Raw genomic sequence first — 24118 nt, 5'->3', positions numbered from 1 at the left:
AGTGGTTTATTTCTAGTTTACAGAAAGCTCTTTTCACAAAATCATCACTAATCTATCATCAGCACTAGTCACGACTACAACCAACCCTATTACCATCTTTAATAAGCTCTTACCATCTGCCAAGTATTTTACATATATTTACTCATTTAATCTTCAAAACAAGCTAGGAGGCAAACACAATTATCCCTATTTTACAGATGAGGAAACCGAGGCTCAGGGAAGATAAATCACTTTTCCAATTCATAAATCTAAGAAGTGGCAGGGCCAGAATTCACACCCAAGTCAACCTGACTGCAAAGCCCTGTTCTTAACCACTCTACAGTCCTGCCTTTCTAATAATGCATGGTGCCTTCTGGGGTAAATTCCCCACGGGGAGGAGTCTTTCCGCTTTAATCCACTATAAGGCAAGTGGTTGCAGGTGCTGGGAAACATAATGAGCTCCACCTTGATAATCGCTCTGAACAGACAACGCCCAAAAAACAAAGCAAACAATGCGTCACTGCTAAGAGTTATCCCTCTAAAGCATCTGTTGGAAAGAGGGGATAAGAAAAAGAAGAAAGTGCTCTGGAACCCCCCAGAGAGGAATCTCTGCCCCTCCAGAGCTGTCCAGCCTCCATACTAGGCAGGATGTAGTCTGTCTTCATGTCGGTCATTCAGAAATGTGCTCATAATGTGAATTCCACACCCGCAACAGAACTCCACCTTCTCCCCTCATCCTGCCTTCGTATCCGGGGGGAGGGGGAGATGAGTCATGGCTGAAGTTGGGAGCAGTGCAATTTTTCCCTTACTTTACCCACTGACTTGAGAAAGAAAGAAAGAAATATACATAAAAATAACCTTCAGGACAGTATCAGAGAGAAAAAAAAAGCTGACAACAGCAGGAAGGCTTTGCCTTGATGTCTGTGGACTGGAGGAATCGATCCCAAACTCCCGTGGGAACCACGAGTGCAATCTGTGCCTGAGCCACGGGTTCGAAAGTTACTGTACAGACCTTCCCATGAGCCAAGCAAGGGCCCTGTGGGAAAGCGAGTTCGGAATTCGAGAAGAACACGCCCGAGTCCTGTGCTGTGAGGACGCATCATCTGCTCTCGTCTTCCCATGACAGTCCCTCCAAGGTCCAAGGTGGTGACTGCGCCTAGTCACACATTACACACTCCTGCCTCAGGAAAGCTCCTCTGTCCTGCACAAAGACATGTCACATCCTCTCCTCCTCCAGAATCTTAGAGCTGAGAGGGGCCTTATGATTGTTTGGCAGATGTGAAATATGAGGTCCAGTGAGGTCCAGGGATGCACTCAAGGTCACAAAGCAGTTAGTAACAGTGTTAGAACTAGAACCCAGGTTCTCCCAATTTTCCAGCCAATCAACTTTGCACATGTGTTTGATGGCTCAGTCCACAAACCACTGCAGAGCACCAGGAAGACGAGCTGTGAGCCCTCTCACAGACACATCTCCTAGCTCAGATCCAATCACCCATTTCTTCCTGACAGCACTGCTTCTGCTGCTTACACTTCCAGAGCTTCCCCCCGTTCAGCTTGCCTTGTGCACGCAGTATGCAAAAAACTATACCAGCAACACACTGTCGGGGACTCATTTAAAAACCACCAATGACAGTAATTGCTCCTGCGATGCTAACCTCAAGAAGAGACACCAGCCCTCAGCTTCCGCCTCAAAACAGAGAACAAAGACCAGATTCAAGGAAAATGCCAATCTCACTCTTTTCTCTACAAACCCCACTCTTCCAAATGATCCCATAGCTCCCAAGATCGATGTGATTCCTGGGAGTCACCACAGAAGTCCTGAGTGAAATATCCAGTCCCCATCGGTCCCCACTGCCTTTACCACACACATAGCAATGTAATCACTTTAGCAACTTCTCCGTAACAAGCTCATTAAAAAGCAATTCTTCCATCTCTCCATAAAGCACGCGCCAGAGAACAATGCAAAAGAGGAGATGCCAATTAATTATAGAATGATCACATCTAATGAACTCTGAAACCCTCCTGCTGTTGGTGACTTTGATGAAAAATCAGGGATGCTGGAAAAAGAGTGAATAGAGACACCCTGGCTACCTTGTTCAACCGTGAATTCTTTCAAATATACCTCCGCAGATTCCAGCATTGATCAAAACTGCAGAATTACACTCCTGAACACAATGAAAAGTGTCAGGAAAGTGACAAGCACATCTGTCACGTACGTCGGGGACTCACACCTCCAGGGCCCCTGTTCAGGCATCCTTAAGAGTATTTGACTCTACACTGTGGTTGGCATGGCCCCTGAATGTATCTCCGAGCCAGCGAGTGACAAACCCATGTCCTGTGCTCGGGACATCTGGAGACCTTAAGGTAACAAGGGAGTCACCCTGCTTCCCCACCCAGGCCCTGCTGCCTCTCTACACCTCCTAGTGGGCATGGAAGCCCCTTCTGGGAACAGAGAGAAGCCCTTCCCACCATGAGGCTAAAGGAGGAAAAGGAAGAAACCACGTGCGGCCAACTTGTACCACTACCTGTGTGAGTCCTCTGGTGGGCCTTTAAGTGGGAGCTTTTTGTATAAACTTTTCGGCACCCGTTAAACTGACAGCGGTGAACCCTCTTCTTGTTTTCGGGGCATGCCTCAGCCCCTACCCCGCCTTGTTCACTGTCGCTCTGTCCACTCTTAACTGTCCCAGCTGCCGTCACGGCTGCCGCTGCTGTTGCCACCCCTCCCACCTTTACTGAGCTGAGTGTGGCCTTCTTGGCCACCAGTTTCAACGTCACCGTGCCATCCACGGCTGAGAGAGTCTGTGAGGTTTTGACCAGATGGCGGCTGAGCTCAGGGGACGATGGGGGTGTTAATGAGGTCACTGCGTTGAGCTGGGCCTGGTTGACGGCCGTGTAGCTGTCTAGAGAAGAGCTGGTCGGCTGGAGGCTGAGGCAGGTCTCAGATAGCAACTTGTCCCGAGAGAGCAAAATGTCCACTGCTGAGCTCTTCTCGCAGATGGTCGCTTCCACTGGGAGCAGCAGGGGGTCTAAGTGCCGGAAGCTCTCCTCAATGCACGGGGGAGAAGAAGCGTGCAGGAAGCAGTCCAAGTCCTCCCCGAAGGTCTCCGAGATCCTCCTAGGCTCCGTCTGTAGGTAGCGTTCCAATTCAAGGCATGTCTGCAGAGGGGAAGGAGAGAGGGAGAGAAACAGCCATCAGAGGCAGAGAACACCACGGGACCACATGCTGACAGGCAGAGGAAGACACGGGAAGGAATAGAGAACATTTCATGGCTCGTTATCTGAAACTCTCATGTTGAAAGGGCTGACCTTGTTATTTTCTCCCTGGACACTTCTGATGGGTTCATAAGGGTCACATATGAGCTCAACTATTATAATTGATGGGGAACTGGAAACCCAGAAGGGCTATCTTACACCATCAAGTTCCCTGAGAACATTCGATGTTAAAATGATCTCATGCCCAACAATTCAGTTCAGCAGGTGAGATGCTCGGGGCCTCCCTAGGAGTTCCCATGAAAGCAAGAAGCAAATAGAATCAGACAAGGCTTCCATATCAAGATAGGACTCCCCACAGTCCAACTTCACTTTTCAAAAAGACTTTTTGCAAGTTACAAAAATAAGTCAGTTTTCCAACTCGCTCTGAAAGCATAAACGATGCCCACCCAAACTAAGATGTGACTTCAGCCAACAGCAAGTCCTGCCCTGGGAATGGATTCCCTAACCAGTAGGGATGGACATTGTTCTAAAGAACGCCTCTTATAAAACCTTTGATGCACAAGACAAAACCCCTGTTGTTTATAGAAAGTTATTCAGAATACAGTTGCTACTCATTGTGGGGCAAGGAGCGTGAGTCCCATCACAATAGTTTAACATCTCTGACTATGTGATAAAAATAAGTTCAGACACAGCTACCTGAATTGGTAAAGATAAGACACAATCTATTTCAATATAAAGTTCTTCCCTGGTAAAGAAATGAGGGGAAAAAAACCCAAAAAGTTTAGAGTTTCAACAAATCTTCATCCATGGTGCTCAGAAGTCTTTGTAAGATGGTGGAAGTGCTTTTACAAAAAAGCGGATATTTAAGTTTGTAATCTAAAAGCTCTTCTCATTTAAAATCCTACTCTTCCAGAATTCGGTAGAAAATCACGATGCTAACTCATGCCATCCATTCAATTTGCTCTAACTTCTGGGCTTCAACAAAGAAACACTGATGGCAAGTTTAAAATGTGACTAGCTCCTAATTTACTGCCTCCGTAGAGCTTCTACGTTTTCAACCAGTGTTCTGATTCTAGGCTTTTATGCTGTGAAGAATATATTTTAATGATATACCTAGTTGTGTTGTATCTGTCAAGGATTTTATTTTGGTGACATTTCAAAAGATTGGTTTTTACTCAGCCTTCTGGTAAAACCCTGCATTCCTGAATAAGAAAAACAGACTTTTAACGATGAATCACCTTTGGGTCTCACTGTTGATTTTCAACAGTATAAACTAATGAATGGTTCCAATCTTCATTCAGCACTCAGTTCATTCAACTACTGTGCTCACAGCAAGGTGCAAGGCTTTCTATGTGTTAGAAGGAGAAGCCACAGAAATAGATTCATGTGATGTAGGTGCAGAATAAACAATTACAAGCTAAAAATTACATGAATTTACAAGCAGGTGATACTAAATAACATAATAATAAAGTATGTTGATAAGTTCCTGGGGGATGAGTGGACAATGAATTCTACATAACATGGAGGTATTAATCAAGGAAAGCTTATTGGAAAAGTAACTTTGATTCTATTTACTTATTGATTAAATAATAACTCTTGCTGAGAAGCTTCTCATCACTTTAAATTCAAAACCAACATTACCACCTTCTCAGATCTAGGAATCTACCTTATCCTTATTTGCCCCTTTTCTGAATTCCATGTTTCAAAGATTTTCCCTTTCCTTTTTCCATCTCAATGCTAGAAATTACCCTTTACTTCTTTCCAATATTGAAACCCTTGGTCTTAGCTCCAATCAATTCACTTCTGAATTTTATAAGATATCACCCCTGAAACCTCCCTTAAACCTCCCCTTCCCTTTTTAAACCATCATCTACCAAGCACAGTGTCTGCCACTCAACAGGTACACAATGCCTATCAAATCAACTTTACACTGTTATTTTGAACATTCTATTCTACTCCACTCCTCAAAGGCCATCTGATGACCCTAACCTGGACTAGGCTGAGGCTAGCAATCCTAGAAATGACCACTAATACATGTTCTGGAATACAACTGTAATGCTCCTTGAGCTTTGCTTACAGAGCAGCACCAGACTTCTGAGACACAGATATGTTTCAGGTAGAAGTCAGCTGAATCATGGGTTACAAGAGGTCCTTGAGGCAGTTCCCTGCCTCACACACAAGGACTATTTCTTACCCACAGTCACCAATGTCTATGGACAAAGCTTTCAAATACCATGTGCTCTTACATAGTTTCTAGCTCAAAGATTCAAAAGTCACTAAGAAATTGTGATTGTTAGTAAGCTCAGATCTCTTCATATTCAGATTTTTAAGGAACAGATATTCTAATGCATTTATATACATACTTTTCAGGGAGGATTAAAAAATAACCCACCCAGTATGCCCCAGTTTGCATCCCAGAGTACATGGATCACACTAATGATCTAAAGATGGAGATACTTCCCATCACTAAAATGTGGGAAAATCTGGATCACTTAAGAGAGGCTATCACTTGCAGTCCTAACACAAGGCATTCTTATTCCACCTGAGAGTTACAGAAGCATGAGTGCCCATCAGTATGTGCTGAATAGACCTCTGAAATCATGATGGAATTATTTTTGTCTTGAGAAATCCACTTCTTAAAATATCTGCTGGTACAACAGCCAAGACATGGAAGCAACCTAAATGTCCATCAACAGATGACTGGACAAAAAAGTTGTGGTATATTTATATGATGGAATACTATTCAGCCATAAAAAATAATGCCATTAGCAGCAACATGGATGGACCTAGAGATCATCATTCTAAGCGAAATAAGCCAGAAAGAGAAAGAAAAATACCATATTATATCACTCATATGTGGAATCTAAAAAAGAGAAAAAAAGAGGACACTAATAAACTCATCTACAAAACAGAAACAGACTTGCAGACATAGTAAACAATTTTATGGTTACTGGGGGAAAGGGGATGGGAAGGGCTAAATCTGGGAGTCTGAAATTTGCAAATGTTAGCCACTATATGTAAAAATAGATTTTAAAAATTTCTTCTGTATAGCACAGGAAACTATACTCAATATCTTGTAATAACCTTTAATGAAAAAGAACATGAAAATGAATATATGTATGTATATGCATGAATGGGACACTGTGCTGTACACCAGAAATTGACACATTGTAACTGACTGTACTTCAATTTAAAAAAAAGAATTATGTTTGAACTGGAATAAAAAAAATAGTATCTGCTGGTGATAAAGCTTAAGTAGAGAAAATTTTGTCAATCAGAAACTCATCAGGAGTGTTGGAAGTTAAAATGTCAAGGATGAGGAGGATTTCAATGTTAGATTATTTCCAAGCAAAAGAGTTAATCTCCAATGTTCTTAAAAAATAATTGTAAGAACTCCCTTAAGAAACGCCTATGATGTTTAATTGGAATTTGAGTATTAGGGTATTTACCCATAGATTTTAATACACACACACACACAGGTATATATAGAAATAAATGTGTATATACACATGTAAGTATACATACATGTACTTCCTAGCTCTGTCAATCAGGAGAAGAGTCTATGAGCAAAGTCACCCCAGTGGCAATGAGCCTGCCTGGCATGAAGATCTTGGTTTCTAAATATCACTATCCAGTATAGGGATAAACCAGGTTGCCTTGGGGAAATAGTTGATTCAAAGGCTGAGGCAAAGAAAATAAAAGCTGAGCCTAGAATAACCAGTGGTACCAGAAGGTAAGGAAGTGCTCATAAAGTGATGAAGGTTGGTCAGGAAGACTGAGGAGCCAACCTGAAGGAGCTCTCAAAGCCCAAATCTAGGCAATCTGAACAATAAAAATCAATAATGATAATAATAAATAAATAATAAATAATGATAACAATAAACAATAAATGATAATAATAAATAAATAATAAATTCTAACCCATGGAATAAAATTAATATCTATGAATCCATAGTGATATAAACAAATGGTTGAACAAATACACTAATGGAGGAGATAGATCAGCTGCTCCTTATAGTAAAATTATAATTAATAAACATAGAAGGAATGTTGGAAACAGAAAATCACCATTAGTCAAATAACAAAGTAATAATGACTACAGGCAAGAATCACCAATGCATGTTAAAATTAATAGATGAAAGTATAATGAAAAACCAAGATATTTGCCTAGCCTCAAAGTATCCCCCCCACAATGAGACATTTATTAATTACAAAGACAAAAATAATAATTTTACAGTAGGGAAACCTGGCATGTGACACCTTAACCGTACGATGAAATTTAGCAGCATATTGACATTATGTTCCCCTGACACCACAGGCTGAAAGGACATGACATTATTCTGTGCCATTCTTGCCAAAAGTACACAACCTCAATCTAATCATGAGAAAACATCATCCAAGTTGAGGGCCATTCTACAAAATAACTAGCCAAAATTCTTTAAAAGTATCAAGGTCATAAAGAACAAAGAAAACTGAGAAGCCGTCACAAACAGAAGGAAACTAAGGAGATAAGACAACTAAATGCAAAGATCTCAGCCTGGATCCGGGATGAGAAAAAGGATATTGGTGGGAAAAAAAACAATGTAATTCAAATAAAGTGTATAGATCAGTTCATGGTATTGTATCAATGTTAATTTCCTGTACTATGATTCTGTAACATTAGGGAAACTGAGAAAAGTATACAGGAACTCTATGTGCTATTTTTGCAACTTTTCTGTAAATCTAAATAATCTGAGAGAGAGAGAGAAAAAAAATATCCATCAACAAACCAGGAGTGTCTGCAGACTGCAAATTTCAATATAGATGCAAATGTTCGTTTGTCCACCAGAACAAGAGATTTACTCTGTCCCAATGACACTCTAGCCAGCAAACTCCAAATTGGTGTCGGCAGGTGTCAATATAATGACATAAATCACGGCTGTCTGGTACCTCACCTTGGAGAAATGAGGCTTCCCTCAGCCTGACCTAACAATACAGCTTAAGGCCTGACCCACCGGATCAGCCTCCAGCTTCTTAAAAATCCACTACAGTCAGCAATGGGAAGGAAATGTGCCCAAGTGCAGAGTGACTTTCTTATTATTTATGAGTCAGATGAGTTCTGTGAAGGGTCTCTGGTATCTCAACTTCAGAATGCATGGCTGCTGCTTCTCCTAGTTTTCTAACAAATATCACCTGGGTTTTTTTTTTTTTTAACATTTTTTTTTTATTGAGTTATAGTCATTTTACAATATTGTGTCAAATTTCCAGTGTAGAGTACAATTTTTCAGTTATACATGAACATACATATATTCATTGTCACATTTTTTTTGCTGTGAGCTACCAAAAGATCTTGTATACATTTCCCTGTGCTATACACTATAATCTTGTTTATTGAATTTGGTTTTGAAAATAATCACCCTGAAATCTTTTAAAATACTCTCTCCATTCTGTTCGCAGCCTTCTTGTTGAAGGATGCTTATTAAAATTGATAATCCAAGACTTAGTTTAAAAAAAGAAAAAAATTCAAACCTATTACTGCCATGTCTGCTACTTCAATAGGCTCCAAAGGCAGACGTTGACAGAAAACAGGATAACCCAAGTCTTGTAGCACAAAATAAGCTCATCAAAATCTCCCTGCTGTTGGCAGCAGATAGTTACCTTCACAGGATCAGCAAATAAGAAATTTGGTCATATGTGGGCATGATGATGCCAAGGTCACCAAACAGCTCTTGTTCAACCTGTCCTTATCTCATCATAATTTACATGAAAACTGCCAGTGAGGACTGCAAATGAATCCAGGCAATTTGGCCATTTCCCCTACAGCCCTCCGATAAAGGGTTTCCCTCACCTAATTTTTCTCTCCTTACTTTACTTCATGTCCATATGATTGACACGAGCTTTCATTTTCTCTTCGACTAATCATTCTTTCATTCAAAGTTCAGCACAAAGTCTCTCTCTTTCAGGAAGCCTGGTCTGGGAAAAAATAGAGTTAAAAAAATATGCTGATTGCCAAGTGCTGAGAAACACCCCTCCTCAATCCTGCACAATTAAACAGTATCTTCAAAATGAATCTAAGAGTCTGCCAACTGGTGGTATGTCTGGCTTACTAAGATTGTGATCGCCTAAAAGCAACGATCATATTGCCTATATCACATAAGTCTCAGACAATAAAAATAATCTTTTAGAGCTAAATTCGACCTCTGCTATCTCAGATGGGACATATACCTAAGTGTTTGAAGTGGTGTAGAGTTGTTAAGAACTTTCCAAAAAATGAGCTAGAATCACTTCACAAGTCCTGTCCACCACCACCACTGTAACTACACCCACTGTTTGGTTGGGGCAAACTAAAGTCCAGGGTCCTCAAAAGCCACTGGTCCACATTCTCACCACCACTCATTACCTATGTCATTATGAGTAGTTATTTGGAGTCTTTGGATTCACCTATACTTGAGTTGGTGAATGAAAAAAAAAAGAAATTGTATTTTGCTAGTGATTTTTTTTCTGGAATAATAGAGTCAGTGAAATACAATGCCACCTACTACTACCTATGTTTGTAATCAATTATCAGGGATTTGTATTCCCTTTAGCCAGCTGCCCTTCATTCCAAGCATTCTACCTATTTCGTTCACCTAAAAGACCCGAGAGTTAGAAGAACAAAGAGATAAAAGAAATTGGGGAAAGAATACAGATGCAAAAATATGGGGAGATATAACGTTCTCCTTTGTGGAAACCTGTAAAGTCATGCTTCTTCTGAGATCAGACCTTGACCCGATGATGCTGATGATAATGATGCTGCTGGTGCTCCGGCAAGGAAGGGGTGGACTTCGGTTCCCAGGAAGCATGCTCACCCAGGTAACTGCATACGCAGGTGAACTACACTTGGCTGCCCATGGGAGCCCCTTCCTGACATTTATTATGTGTGTTTTTGTCACGTGCTATTAACCATGGTGCCACAGTCCCCAAAGAGTCTGAAGGATAGAAACAGGGAGACGAATCCCTTACCTTTCTCCTGGGAGTGTCCTAAAGCTTAATTACTTTTTTGTGCTTTAAAACCATCACATACATCCCAGAATGAAAATTCGAAGTGACAAAACAAGCTAGTGACAGTAGGGTAATCTGGGTTTCTTTGGTAAAGCAACCTCCTAAAATACTCATTCTTTCCAGTTTATTAACTACACTCACACTTCACGTTTTTTAGCAAAATCTTTATTCTTCTGACTCCTGAAACCAACTTGAAAAACTCTCTAGGACTGCAAAGATTGATATTTATGGGAACTTTGTGATTTTTTTTTCTCCCTTCAAAGGATGATATGATATAATGGTTCTGACACATTTCTAGTCTTTTAAAATTAGGTCAGAGTTGAAAGATGGGAAAGGAAGTGGAAAACATGGCCAGGGAGTTCTGCACAATTTTTCTCCAGGGTTGGAGGAAGACGATGGAAGCACCAGGATTAATCAGCTCAGTGAGCCTATGGGAGAACCTCACACATCAAGCAACTCATTTTTCTGTCCATTTTCCTGGGTTTCAATATCTCAAAAGCCGGTTTGAGGAGAAGAATGCAGCAATGAAATGTACTCGTCGCAGAGAGGTTGCATGAACCAGTGAAAAGAATCGACCTTGTAAGAAAAACCTAGAAAGTGATTTCTCTAATTAATATTCACTTTTTCTTGACTTTCATCGCCAGAAAATATTAGGATGGGAGGTAAGGAGAGTATAAGTTTTGTCTAGAAATTGTGGGTAAGCAAGGATATGGTATAAGTGAAAATCTCTTACTGCATTTTTTAGCTATTAGGTTAAAAAAAACCCACATCAATAGCACACCCCAGAGGTACAACAATATGACACCCCACTGTCAGAACTGCTGAGCCCCAAAGAATAACCACAGCACTGTGACCACTGTAAGACCGCATTCCTTCCCACTGTTTCTCACATCCACTGGTTGCTGGAGCTGCAACCAAATTAAATATTTCCCTCTAGTAATCTGTAAATTCGGAGAGACAACGCTGTGAAAATTAGCGGAATTCTAAACACACATGAAAGTTGGGAAATGCCTACGAAAACCTCTTCAGTGTTCCTCCTCCTCAAGCTATTTTCAACATACAAAGAAAATATTTGTTGTATATTTTTCCTCGGGGAGGCTGGGGAGGAAGGGGACAAGATTAAAGGCCTGGGGAGAGGGTGATGTCTTTGAAATAAGCAGCCTCAAATACTCCTTTCATCTCCCAAGGATTCCTTAGTTGCAGCGTATGAAAGAAATCCCCCAAACGACTCAAATCCAAGTTCAGTGTCAAGGCAAGTTTCAAAGCCGCATAACCTGGGCAGAGTTGGGGGCCAGGTCTTCTGCTCCTTGAAGGAAGGCACAGGGTCCCACACAACCTCCGACAACTTAGAAAAGCATTTTCCTCCTTCACAGTGTCTGGACCCTTAAAATCAAGTGTCCACTAGAGATAAAGGGACCCATACCTGAGAGGCCTTTCTATCCTGGTTCAGGGCTATTTTTCCATATGTTGCTTTTCAGAACATACCAACTCTAAGGCTACTGCTCTGGCCTCTGCTCACAATGACTGCACCTACCCTCCCTCCGCCTTAAGAACAGTCCCTAGCTATTACTTGGCCACTGGATTAAGACTAAATTCAACTTCTGACTGGTGGAGAGACACCGCTGCCCTTCACAGCCAAATCACCTAAGATGCTGGCATCCACTGTCACCTCTTCTCCCACCTAAGCCTCGATGTAGCCTGATATACACTGGAGGAAATCCCATTTGTTATTTATAGCTTGAAAATAAGTCTCATTAGATGTCCCAGCTTCGGTCATTATATTTTCATGGACAAAATATAAATCATGCCTTAATAGTCAACGAAAAATCATCCTACACTAAAGCAAAGACCTAGATATTGGCTGAAAGTGTGGTTTAGGAAAGAAAAAATGCAGACGGGACACCCGTACAGGCAAAACCCATCACTGTACATAAGAGCGCCAGTCAGTCCTCACTCAAGAAGGAGGGCGCTCCGTCCAGCAACTCATGAGAGCCCAGGGGCTCGGGAGGAGGCTCCCCTCTGAGGGGTGATGGCGTCCCAGGAACAACAATGGTCCTGACAGTTGTTCAGTTTCACCATTCATTTTCCATAAAGAGCAGTTTTTTTTGCGACGAGCGCTTGTGTCAGGAGGGGCCTGATGCTTCAGAAACCTGTAATTATTCTTGGCTCCCCACCCCCCACAGCCTCTGCACCTGTGTCAGTTCAAGGCACCAGCTGGCCATGTCTTGCCTCCTGCCTCTTAAAGGGGTGGGCTGGGGCTGGGGGTGGGGTGGGGTGGGGCAGGGGAGCCTTCATGGAAAACCCAGACCCACATTATCTGCCTCTTCTTCCAAAATGCAAACACAAAACAAAAAATTTTAAACTCACCCATCTCACCCTCCTCCCCCAACGGGTCTTGCCAAAAGAAACAAATAAACATTAATTGGCTAGAGAGCCTTCATTCAAACCCAAATTACTGAAAAACACAGTAACAGAGAAAGGTCTGACAAGGGGTTATTAATCCTGTTTTACAACCCGCTCTTCCTCACCCCCCACCCGCTCCCGTTAACTTTGCACACACATGCACACACCCTCCCCAAACTCCCCAAGCCCCTCTGCACTGAGTGGCCAAGATGGGAACATGCCGAACCCATTACATCATCTCCCTTTCCTCTCCCAAATCACTTGCACAGGCTGACTCAGGCTACTGGGTTTTTGTTGTGTGGTTTTTTTTTTAAAGCAAACTCATTTCATTGACTCCCTTCTGGAACATTGTTCTACCCTTCTCAGTTGGGTTAACGAAATATATCCTCCTCTACCCTCCATAAAAAACACATACACGTACATGATTGCTTTTTTAACCCTGAAGCACAGTTGTCCACATATACAATACACACACACACACACACTTTCTCACACACACACACACACACACACACACACACACACACACAAATCCACTCAAAGCTTGAATTTCCCAAGAACAATGGTTCAGATCCCACTGGGGCCCTCGGTGGCAAATGCAATTTAGTGGCTGGTGATCACAGAGGATATTTCCAAAACCAAGAGAGTTTACAGGAACTTCCACTGTGGAACGTTAAAGTGGGGGTGCTAAGAGGAATGTTTGTCCTACTCCTAGGACTGCGAAAAATGACAGCCAAAAACATCATGAAACCAAGCCCCAGGCCGCTTTTCCTGACATAGATGGTCAAACATCTACTTAATTCGAAGTACTTGGAATCAACTTCCCAAAATATTTAAGGTGGCTGCGTGGGTGTGCCACTGTGTGCTCAGCCCGGTGAAGGAAACTGGCTCTGTGTACACTGTGAGGCAGGAGAGAGGGGTTAAAAGCTGGTCCTGGAGGCAGGCTGCTTGGGTCCAAAATCAGGTTACACTACTTCTCAGTAGCTCACATCACTGTTGGGCCAGTTGCTTGACCCCTCTGCCTCAGTTTCATCACCTGTGAAATGAGATAACAGTACAGCCTACAACACAGAAGTGTACAGGAGTTCAATCACTCTCAAGGGTCAGGTGTTTACAACAGGGCCTGACACACACGCTACGTATGCTGTAGCCATTACAGAATGTGTTCTTTTCATCCCATGTCTAAGATGAAAATATCATAGAAGAAAACATATCAAGGGCATGGAAAGGGAAAATAAGAAACACCCAATAATTATCAAGGTAAAGCAAAGCTGTGGAGTAGAAAAGGCTGAGTAAGCAGGGACCCTGGCTGTGTGACCTGCCCCATGGGGCTGTTTTCTCATCCACCAGGTGAATGGATGGGGGTCTCAGGATGCTACTAGTCCGCATGCAGTTTCAGGATGCCATGAAACAGTGGCAGAAGGATGACGACTGAAACGTGGGAATGGCTCATTCAGAACAGGCTCAAAGGAACTGACACATGGTTCTGCTGCTCAACTGGCTGGTGAAAGGAAGGAGGCTGGAGAAGGTGGCCTTTGGTCACCCCTCACAGAGACCTCATGGCCTCACTCAGAAAGCCTAACACACTCACTAACCCAAGTTTACAGGATACTATGGAATCCATTCTCTTGCTACACACGGATATCAGCCTCACCAGCATCTAAATACATTCTTCACTAGAATGTGGGCTCCTCAAAGACACTGGACCTGTTTTTGACTTATGGACTGGCTCAAGCCTGTGTCTCGTTAAATGAATGAATGAATGAAGCAACTCTCAAACAATTTGGTCAAAATATCAACAGTGATCACAATTCTGGTCAGATAGGGGTCCAAGAGCATGCTGAAAGCCAAAAATTCTTCCTTGTTCATCAAAAGAACATCAGAAAGAATGTGTATGCATTTATTACCAACAATCCTTGTAGGATTCAGCAGTATTTTAATATTTAATTACAGGTGGTATTTACTTGTCTCTTCAATTTTTTTTTTACAATCTTTAAACTTTTTAAATTTCTTGTTGAAGTATTGTTGATTTACAATGTTGTATTAGTTTCAGGTGTACAGCAAAATGATTCAGAATATATATATTCTTTTTCAGATTCTTTTCTACTACAGGTTATCACAAGACACTGAATAAAGTTCCTGTGCTATATTCACTAGGTCCAAGTTGCTTACCTATTTTATATACAAGTAGTGTGTATCTGTTAATCCCAAACTCCTAAATTATCTCTCCCTTCCCTCCTTCAATGTTTCTCATTTAAAAACTAAACATTTAAATGCTTTCTGTTGGGACACATCCAGCATTCCCAAATGAGAGGCACATTTAGATTCATAAAAGACCATAGGGCAGCCTTGTGTAGGAAGTAAAAGCCACTTCCTCATCACAGAGAGTGCCCCTCTCCCTTCTGTCACTTCGTCTTTTCTCCTCTGGCCTCCAGAAACCACCAGGAAGAGAAGCAATAAACATAAGTGGACAAGATGCTATTTCCAACTCTCATTTTTCATTGGTAAAAAGAACGTGGTTGGGACTCAAGGTTCAGTGCCTCCCTTTCCAATGCTCCCCTCCCCACTGAACTACTAAACCTGAGCAGGGAGGTCATTTCCTTCTCTGCCAAATGAGTGATCCACACTCTCAAAAATGCCTTCCAGCTCAAACTTCTTGCTGATTATCCTTCAGTGGCCTGCCGTCACACTTTCTCCCTCACCATGGGAAATCAGATCCTACGTGATCTGGCCTTGCCTTCCTCAACTCTTAACCCTATTCACAAGCTCATCTCTCTCTCAGAACCATAATCTCTGCCACTCCTTCACCCCAGAATTCATACTCCCCAAGTCACGGCATACCTGCTTCTCTTTACTCTATCATGTTTTGGTTTAACTGCCACCTATTCAGAGGGCCCTTCTTTAATCTGCCTAGATAAAGGAACCCAAACACTCTGTTCATTCTCCATCAGGCTACCTGTTTCATTTGTTTTTTAGTTACTCACCAAGCCCTGGAGAGATCTAAGTTATTTGTTTGCATGTTTATTGTCTATCTTTCCTACTACTTGGGAAGTTCCAGGAGAGCAGGGACCTAGTCTTATGTGCTAATGAATCCCCAGCACAGAGCCTGGAAAAGGCATCCAAACATACTAGTTTAATGAGTAAACGAATCAGTGAAGCCATTAGTCAATCCTGAATTCCAGGGAGAACATTAGTGGTCTCTCCAGCCAGGGAGTCTTTTCTAAAACATCTACCTTATTAGGTCAAAGGGCTCCATCAACATTTCTCCTCAGTTCACATTTCAGCACTGAGAAAGCATTCGCTGATTCATACTCATCAGACCGAGTGAAATGGAGCCTCTTCTCAAGACAGAGACCGGTCTCGGGTCCTCACATCTGCCCATTTCAAACAGATGCAAAGAGAGCATTTCTTCTCAGGCGTCAATATTGCATCATGTGCTCCGAGTGTCGCTCAGATGAATAAACCCACCCTCTCCTGGTCTCCGCACCAGGTGCTTATTAACTGGTGCCCTGAGGGAACAGATTAAAGATAGAGGCTTAACCATTTTATATCACCAATCCCCATTTCTATCACCCAAAAGGACCTCCCTGAGAAAGACAACTCTGGCCACTGGTCTCTGAAGCACTTGAGAGTCACATCTATTTAGTCCCCAACACTAGCATCTCCACAATCATCAGTCCATCAGTGATGGAGTCCACTCATCTCTCGCAGTCAGCGAGGACTCATATTTTCTTTCATCCTAAATAGCCCCACACCTCACTTACACTTGTGAGGTCCTTGGAAATCTCTGTTTTGGCTCATTCTGGCGACTTTCCCATAAATTCCTAAACACAGAAGCATTTGGTTCCTCTCCATTCCCTTTAAGAATTTTACATAAAAAGATATCTCTACTGAGAGGTGCTATTTATTTCAGGATCATTATTTCACAGATACAGAGCCCTCAAACACTGAACCTGGAAGCAGGCCAAAATCCAATTAAGAGGGTATGGCGTTTGAACTAGGCAAGCACTAAGGGTGAAAATACTGAATATAAGCTGTACAGGGTTCCTGTGTGTGTGAATGCGTGTGCACACGTGTATGTGTGCACACCACCGACAAGGCAGTGGAGGTTCTTTTTAATGTCGTTCAGATGCCTTTCTCTAGAACTGTTGTTCCCAGAGTCACAAAGCCATTCCGCTTCATGTTTATTATGTTTGGCAATGGGAATCTTTCACATGCTGGCTGGAAAAAGATGAGGGAGAAAGGAAGAGAAGGCTCTCTATCAGGTAAAGAAAAGAAAAATGTGCTCGGTGCATTTTGGAACCACATTCCGATGTTGCAGATTTCAGATTAACAATTCAACCCAACTTGACAGGGAAGAATCAAGAGCTGAGGTCCTGAGTTTGGTCTGCGGTAGCTCTCGCATCTCATTTAACTTTAGGTGGCTCGCCTGACACCACATGACGTGCACTTTCAGGCACCCCAGACTCTCACTGAAGAAGAGACACTAATTTGAATCATCACCGCCATCCCCTCTCCCCTTGGTTCCTGTCTGAACCAATTTCCATACAGTTTCAAAGAAATCATCAGCCCATGCAAAGGGGAAATCCCAATGGAACAAGAACTACATTAGCAGCATAAGGGGGAAAATCTAATTTCCAATCCAGTTGCTTTGTTGTTTCAACCTCCAAGGAAGGTGGCTACATATGCACAACATAAACTGAGTTTCAAAACGCCACTGTGATTTAAAATTAATAAGAACTCTCATGGGGAAAAGGTGGTTCTTGGTACAAATCTCCTTATACAACTGAAGGTCAACTCCACCAGAGCTTGTGGGTGGTCTGGGTCTTTGAGGTCTCAATCATCTCAGCCAACAAAATATTTTAGAATGGCATATATTCATTGAAACCCATACACAGGCCACGTGATAGTTTATGGTGAATGAATTCCCAGTGTAAGGCAGTATCCATATTAAGAATTCCCAAACTACCTTGTTGACAGACCTCGCTGAGATGTATTTCAATGGTCCAAATTAAGGATCCCACTTTGGCATGACAGGATATGCCAGTGAGATTTCCTAGTGCCCTACTTAATGGAATAAAATTCATGGCAAGACACCAGCGTGACTACATCATTAATTAACCTGAACCACATACCGGAACATTGCTGCTAATAAAACTCCCCTATAAAGAAAACATGTTTTCTCTACTGAGAATCCTGGAATGTGGGCCCCAGCAGAGCCACTGCCTTAATTAAGGAGATATTTTGATACTGTGTCTCTATCTGCAATTGCCATGAAATTTGGTCATATTTGGCTGGATCTTCAATAACTTGAGGTCTTGAATGTACTTTTTGGAAAAAGAAGATAAAAATGGCATCCACGCTGTCAGGATTTGCAAACAACTACATGAATGAAAGGATCACTTCTGCGAAAGCAGGGATGCTTTATCTGTGCTGTTCTTAAAAGCACACTCTGAGCTCTGAACCCGTAATGCACTGAATCAGAGATCTATAGAAGCCTTCCATCTTCTCTGGAAAACAGGCTGACGGAATCAGGAACAAAGTCATAACTACAGCAGCCAGATGAAACTGGGACTTTCCAAACCCAGTCCATATGAAATGACGTATGCTTTTTTACGGAGAATCCTTTTGTGAAAAGCGTCTGAAAATACTTGTCGATATTTTCACATGACCTTGGAGTCCCCCTTTGAGACCAACTAAACAGCAAGGATTAAAATCCCCAACCTATTGCTGGGGAACCCAAGTTAATAAAGGAAACTGGTTTTTCCATACCTCTGTAGCATACTAGCAACAAGACCAGAAACAGAACCAAAAGTTTCTTGTCTTTTTTTCTAAGGCTTTTTTTCTGGTCTAACTCTCTCACCACGATCTCAAAACATTCTAAAAAATTCAACAAACCATCATCCCCCAGTAACCTTGCAGGAACACAATTTCTGACAAAGGTTCAGGATCTTCCCAAACTGTAAACACAATACTGGATCCCAAATTTGATTTCACAGACTTTTCAACAATGTATCTCTATGTAGTGTCTTCTGGTGAGAGCAAAACAAGAGGTCTTAGTTTTGACAACCCCCTTTAACAGGAGGTTTCTGAATTTTCTCTAGCGATTCCGTATCTTGGTTGGATTGTTAAAAGCAAATAGGATTTCAGTCATTCCAATCTCTCAACATCAAGTGTCATCATCGAGATAGAAAGAAATGGACTAGTATCATTTTTTAAGATCTGAAGTGAGAAAATGTATAATTACAGTTTACTGAGGACCTAAATTTACATGTTTCTTGGATTAATGTCAAGTGTGCGAAAACTGTAAGATTTTTTTAAAGGGGGGATTTGAACCTGTTATCCAACATTTTAAAAACCATTTCTTAGTATTAATAAACACAAAAGTGCATATTTGACTAAGCCAGATTCAACATCGCCCCCATACCCAGTGCCCTTCAGAATAGTGGATCTTAACCCATTTTCAATAGCAGTATTATCAATCACTCATTTCTTTTGTTCAAGATTCAAAACAAAACAAAACAAAACAAAACAAAACATACAGCTTGAAAAAGAACCTGAAAGGAATAGAAGCAGCGAGAAGAAGAAAAAACAGCAGCAATCGAAAACAGATGAAGCAAGTCTCTCATTCCTGTGTAAAAATCCTGGATGCCAACGCTCTTATCAGGTGACGCACCTCTGACCAAGGGGATTCATCAGCCTTTGGGCAGCAGTCAGCTCAAGGGCAAAACGGACACTTGGCCCTGCTCCCTACATGGAACCTAAACATTAATTTTAATGTGATTTTTGTCTATAATCATTTGGTAGTAAACTAAAAAAAGAAAGATGACCAGAATATTATTGAGATTCAGAAATGTATGGTTGAGGAAGACCATCTTCAGTAAAAATCAAGTAATTTACAATTTAAAAAGAGAGAGAGAAATTATTTCCAGAAATAAATTTTTTTTAAAAAATCAAGTAATTTAGCATCTCTTTGGGGTGTATGCCTAATCAATCTTGGAGATCAAAATCCTTCAACCTTGGGACTTTTTAGAGGTATATAAAATCAAGGGCAATGTGGTGTCACAGAGAGAACTCAGACCAAAGTCACGAGGACTTTTACCAGCTCCTCCTATGTAATAGCTCTGTGGCCTTCCTCAAGTCACCTCCTCTTTGGTCCTTGGTTTCTCACGATCAAATCTTGCTTGCCTAGGGGAAGTAAGGCATGAGGAAGATGGAATTTACTAATCCGAGCTCTCTGCTTATGGGAGTGCCACATCTTCAGGGATCTCGATTTCAGACTCTGGACTGCAGTTTCTGCCCAGTCTCCCAGGACGTCTCCTGGCACAAGGCTACACGGTTGTCCTTGGGGTACTGGGGTAGACAGGTGTTGTTTCTAAGGATCCCTTCCTATAGAAGTTATCGATGCCCTTCCTGATAAACCTAGGTCAGAATTCACAAAACTTCAATACCTACAGAGACCAGGCAGCTAATATACATCAGTGAAAAGAATATGACAGCAGGGACTGGTAAGAACTGAGGTAAATACTTCCCACAAAGTTTCCCTATGAAATTGCTTATTCGAGGAGAGACCTGGCTGGAAGAAAGCATGAATGAGCAGTGCTTTCATTTGTCAGCTCAGTTACTCTTGTCCAGCATCACGCAGCTGGAATTCCTGCTCTCAAGAAGAATCTTGACCCAAGAAAGAGAAATCTGCGGAGATGTCACCAGGAAATGTCCCACAGGAGAGGGTAAGGACTGACAAATCCACAAGAGCCTGGAGGTCTGACAGCAGGTTTCAAACTTCCTTGAGCAAACCACAGTGCTTGGTATACTCAGTAGCTGCTCAATAAATACTTCTTAAATGAATTTTTGAAAAGTCTTGATAAGGAGCCATTATAACTTATCATTATGTGCTCTTCTCAAGGGTGACTAAATCAGATTGGTAGCTTCATCCAGCAAGATAATGGCCAGGGAGAAAGAACTCTCCTAAGGTACAAAGGTTATACCCGTTTGAACTCTGTTGGCCTTTCAAGGGGTGGGTACTGTATCTTGTACTTCTTTTAAATTAATTTAACAATTATTTACTAGCTTCTATTTTATATTGGACATTTTGCTAGAGATTTCAGGGAATCCTAGGGCTCAGTATCTGCCTACAAGATGTTCATGGTATAGCAGGGGCAGAGAGATAGAAATATACATAATTAAAGATAAGAGGGTATATGTATGTATGTGTGTATATGTATATGTGTGTGTGTGTGTATATATATATGACTAATAACTAGGACAAACAACATGCTATGGCAACATGGAACCAACTGACTCTCCTGGAGAGGTCAGTGAAGGCCATGTGAAGAAGTCACATTTGAACTAGACCCTGAACAAATGAGTGAGCTTTTGTCAAGTGGAGAAAAGGAACAAGGACATTCTAGAAAGAAAATGTGACATGAGCAATGATATAGACCCATGAAAGCCCCATTGTGTGCTTGGAGAAGGAGGAGCAGCCTAGGGGTTCTGAGACATGGGGTATCTGTAATGGGGCAGCAAAAAATGCATCCCCAGGGCCTAGAAAATGCCACACATTTTTTAGCTGACAATGATGTTGCTAGTTTGTTCTGGGCTCAGCTTTGCCAGTGTACTTACTTAGTAAACAGCAATGGCTGTTTCTCTAGATTATCAGTGGTAATTCAAGGAAAGATTAAGAGCTCAAAAGATACCAGTGAGGCTCAATGGTCATATTAATGCTACTGAGTAACATTCCTGAACCCAAATGTTTTACAAAATCACTGAGGCATTTTCTACTTCAGATTTATACTCCTAATTTAAGTGACAAAATAAATAAAACTTAAAATGAGAACAATAGAAGACAGGGATAAATGTTACCAAAAAGAAATCTTAGCTCAAAACAAACAAAAAAAAGCTATTGGATCAAGCATAGAATTAAATTCAACCCTGAGTTTCCTAGCAGCCAAGGCAAAAAGATCAATAATGAGTTAAATCCTCATCATCAAATAAAAGAAACATCAGTTCTACAGATACCAGGTGATCTGTGCATGCCAAGATGAAAACAGGAGAAAAAGGAAGACGAGAAAACGTAAAAGAGAAGAAAGAACAAGAGGCAGAAAGGAGATGATTGAAAAATGTATCTCCCCTTTTTAAAAACATGTGAAATTCCTTCACTAAGAACCATCAAATGTTTTGTTGGTGAGGGGACCAAAGGTTCAGTGCCTGGGTATGTTTTTCTCCTTTCAGCCCCTTTCTGTTGATGTTTTTCTGGCTTTCTAAGCAAAGAGGAAACCTCACCCATTCCTGTAGACATGCATTTATGACCACATTCTCCTGGCCAGTAACCCTCCGAGGCTCCTTTTGGCACTTCTCAAGGGTGGAGCGGCAAGCAATTGGATCTGGTTATGAAGTTGCTGCTGCTACCACTCAGGTTGAACGCTGGCAGTTCAGTGAGGGCTCCAGGGCAGAGCTAACTCATTAAGGACAAAATGTGCAGGCACATTTGACCTTTGGAAATCCAGCCCTGGTTGGAAGCTTCCAGATTCAAAACAAAAGCTCCAGGGCTGGAAAGAGTTGGAGGAAGTGCACTGTGAGCGCTGGACCCATCCCCCACACATTCCCCTGTGACTGAGAGGCTCACAAAATCAATAGAGCAGCATTATTAACTCTGCAATATCATAAGACAGGGCTTCGCTCTCTGCCTTGGTGGAGAGCGAAGACGGTGGGGAGGCAGGCTGGCTCCAAGGGAAAGGATGCTTCATTAAAGTCAACTCTCGGGAGGCAAATGCGTGTAAGATCAACAGATGAAGCCAATGTTGATACAGCACCTCCCCCCATAAAAATCTTGCCCTTGGTCAAGGAGTTGTCCTAGCAGAAGAAAGTACAGTTAGGCCAAGCAAGGTCTGAATGACAAACAGTTTGGTGTAGATTTCCAAAAAGTCATGCCAGGGGCTAACCCAAAGCAAAAGTTTCACAAGCATCATATAAATGTGACACTCCTTCATCTGCAGTCACAACTTTTATAGCATCTCATTCACCTTGTTTACCTGGGTCACCCACAAGTACCAAAATGAACATTTTCAAATGTTTTCACCAGAAGAAAATACAGACCTCTTGCTATACCCACATTGAAATGAAACCACCAACCTCTCTTTTTGTCTCTTCTGATTTGCTAGGTCACTGCTTCCCTCTCATAGGTCTCATGACCCAATTCAACTGCCTCTGTCACCAACTCAGTGTCACCAACAAATCTCATGCACACTCGATGAACAGAGTTCATTTCGTCCTCCTCGTCACATGAAGCTCTACCTAGGTCTAATATCCTGCCACTATCCCTCAGTAATGCCAGTAACTGTCACTGCAAGGCTGAGAACTGGCAGACCTTAAAGGCAAACAGAGTCAGTTTTCAGATACATCTTAATCCCCAAATCCCTCCTCCAATCATGCAGATCAAGCAAAGTCTTAGCTCTGTAAAGTCGTCGTTGTCTTTAGCGTCTCTGATTCTGGCATTTGATTCCAGATAGAAGGCGAAGCATCCCCTGTTGCAAATCATACCTACATCAGTTCGATCCATTTGCTGTTAAAGAAGCTTCACTCTTCCCAGAAAGGTTTCTTCCCTTTAACCACGTACCAAGCCGGAATCAGACAAATACGATCTGATATGCTGATCGGTATTATTCACAGCACTCACCAAGGCACAATGGCAGCTCACCGATCAATCCCAGGGCAGAACTTAACCAACAGAATGCTCATCATATCTGTGTTTTTAAAAACTGCCACCACAGATGACCATAAATTACCTGCTGCTTTTATGTATACAGATTCTGTAAGGAAGTGCTGTACGGTAATGTATCATTAAAGCCTTAACTGACGTGCTTAGTCAAAATCTCTTGCCTGCCATGATTTGCTGTGGGACGTGAAAAGAGCCATTAGCTTTTCCTTTTCTTTACTTCCCTCACTTCTTTTCCCATGAAAGGGATAACATAAATCTATCTCTTTTTTTAATTGAGGTTAAAAAAAAAAAACCTTTAACAATAATATACCTACCCAAGCACTAGCACTATATATAGAATGTGGACCGTGACGACCTCTTTGCTTGGCACATTTCAGACTCCAGCTACACACATAGAGGAGAATTCATAAACCCAAGAGGAGACTAGTAACAAATGACATACAGGTGTCTAAAGGTTGTGAGTGTCCCCAGTCTGAAACGTCTGTTTTATTTTAGATTTCTTTTTGAGTGGTTAACTATATGCTTCCAGGAAAAAGATTTGAGAAGAACATTTTGGGAAGTATATAAAAGAGCTATGAGGTGACTAGGGAAATTCCTTAACTATTTCAGATGTGACTGGGAAAGTCACTGAAAAAATGTTCTCTCTTTGCCCCTGTTCTTTTCCTTATATGGTGATCACGATGCACACGTCCACCCGTATCTATCTTCGGGGTCCACCTCTAGACTCTAAGCTCCAGGAGAGCAGGGATAATATCTGTTGGGGTTGCTACTACATTCTCAGCACCT

The 24118-nt window shown here is 41.8% G+C and overlaps 1 protein-coding gene across 3 annotated transcripts in view; it reads right to left on the bottom strand.

Moving 5' to 3' along the window:
* Positions 1-24118, bottom strand: part of KLF7 (KLF transcription factor 7) — a 90782-nt gene that overhangs the window by 46924 nt on the left and 19740 nt on the right. Inside the window, exon 2 of one of the 3 annotated variants that reach the window (XM_031678169.2) lies at positions 2505-3135. In XM_031678169.2, coding sequence (XP_031534029.1) covers positions 2505-3135 — 631 coding nt within the window. Of the gene's footprint in view, positions 1-2501; positions 3136-24118 lie in introns of all 3 variants that reach the window. The other 2 variants (XM_072961381.1, XM_072961379.1) reach the window with 2 other exon arrangements.

Source organism: Vicugna pacos, chromosome 5 (assembly GCF_048564905.1).
Source record: "Vicugna pacos chromosome 5, VicPac4, whole genome shotgun sequence".
Classification (NCBI taxonomy): domain Eukaryota; kingdom Metazoa; phylum Chordata; class Mammalia; order Artiodactyla; family Camelidae; genus Vicugna; species Vicugna pacos.
This window is presented reverse-complemented; position numbering and strand designations above follow the sequence as displayed.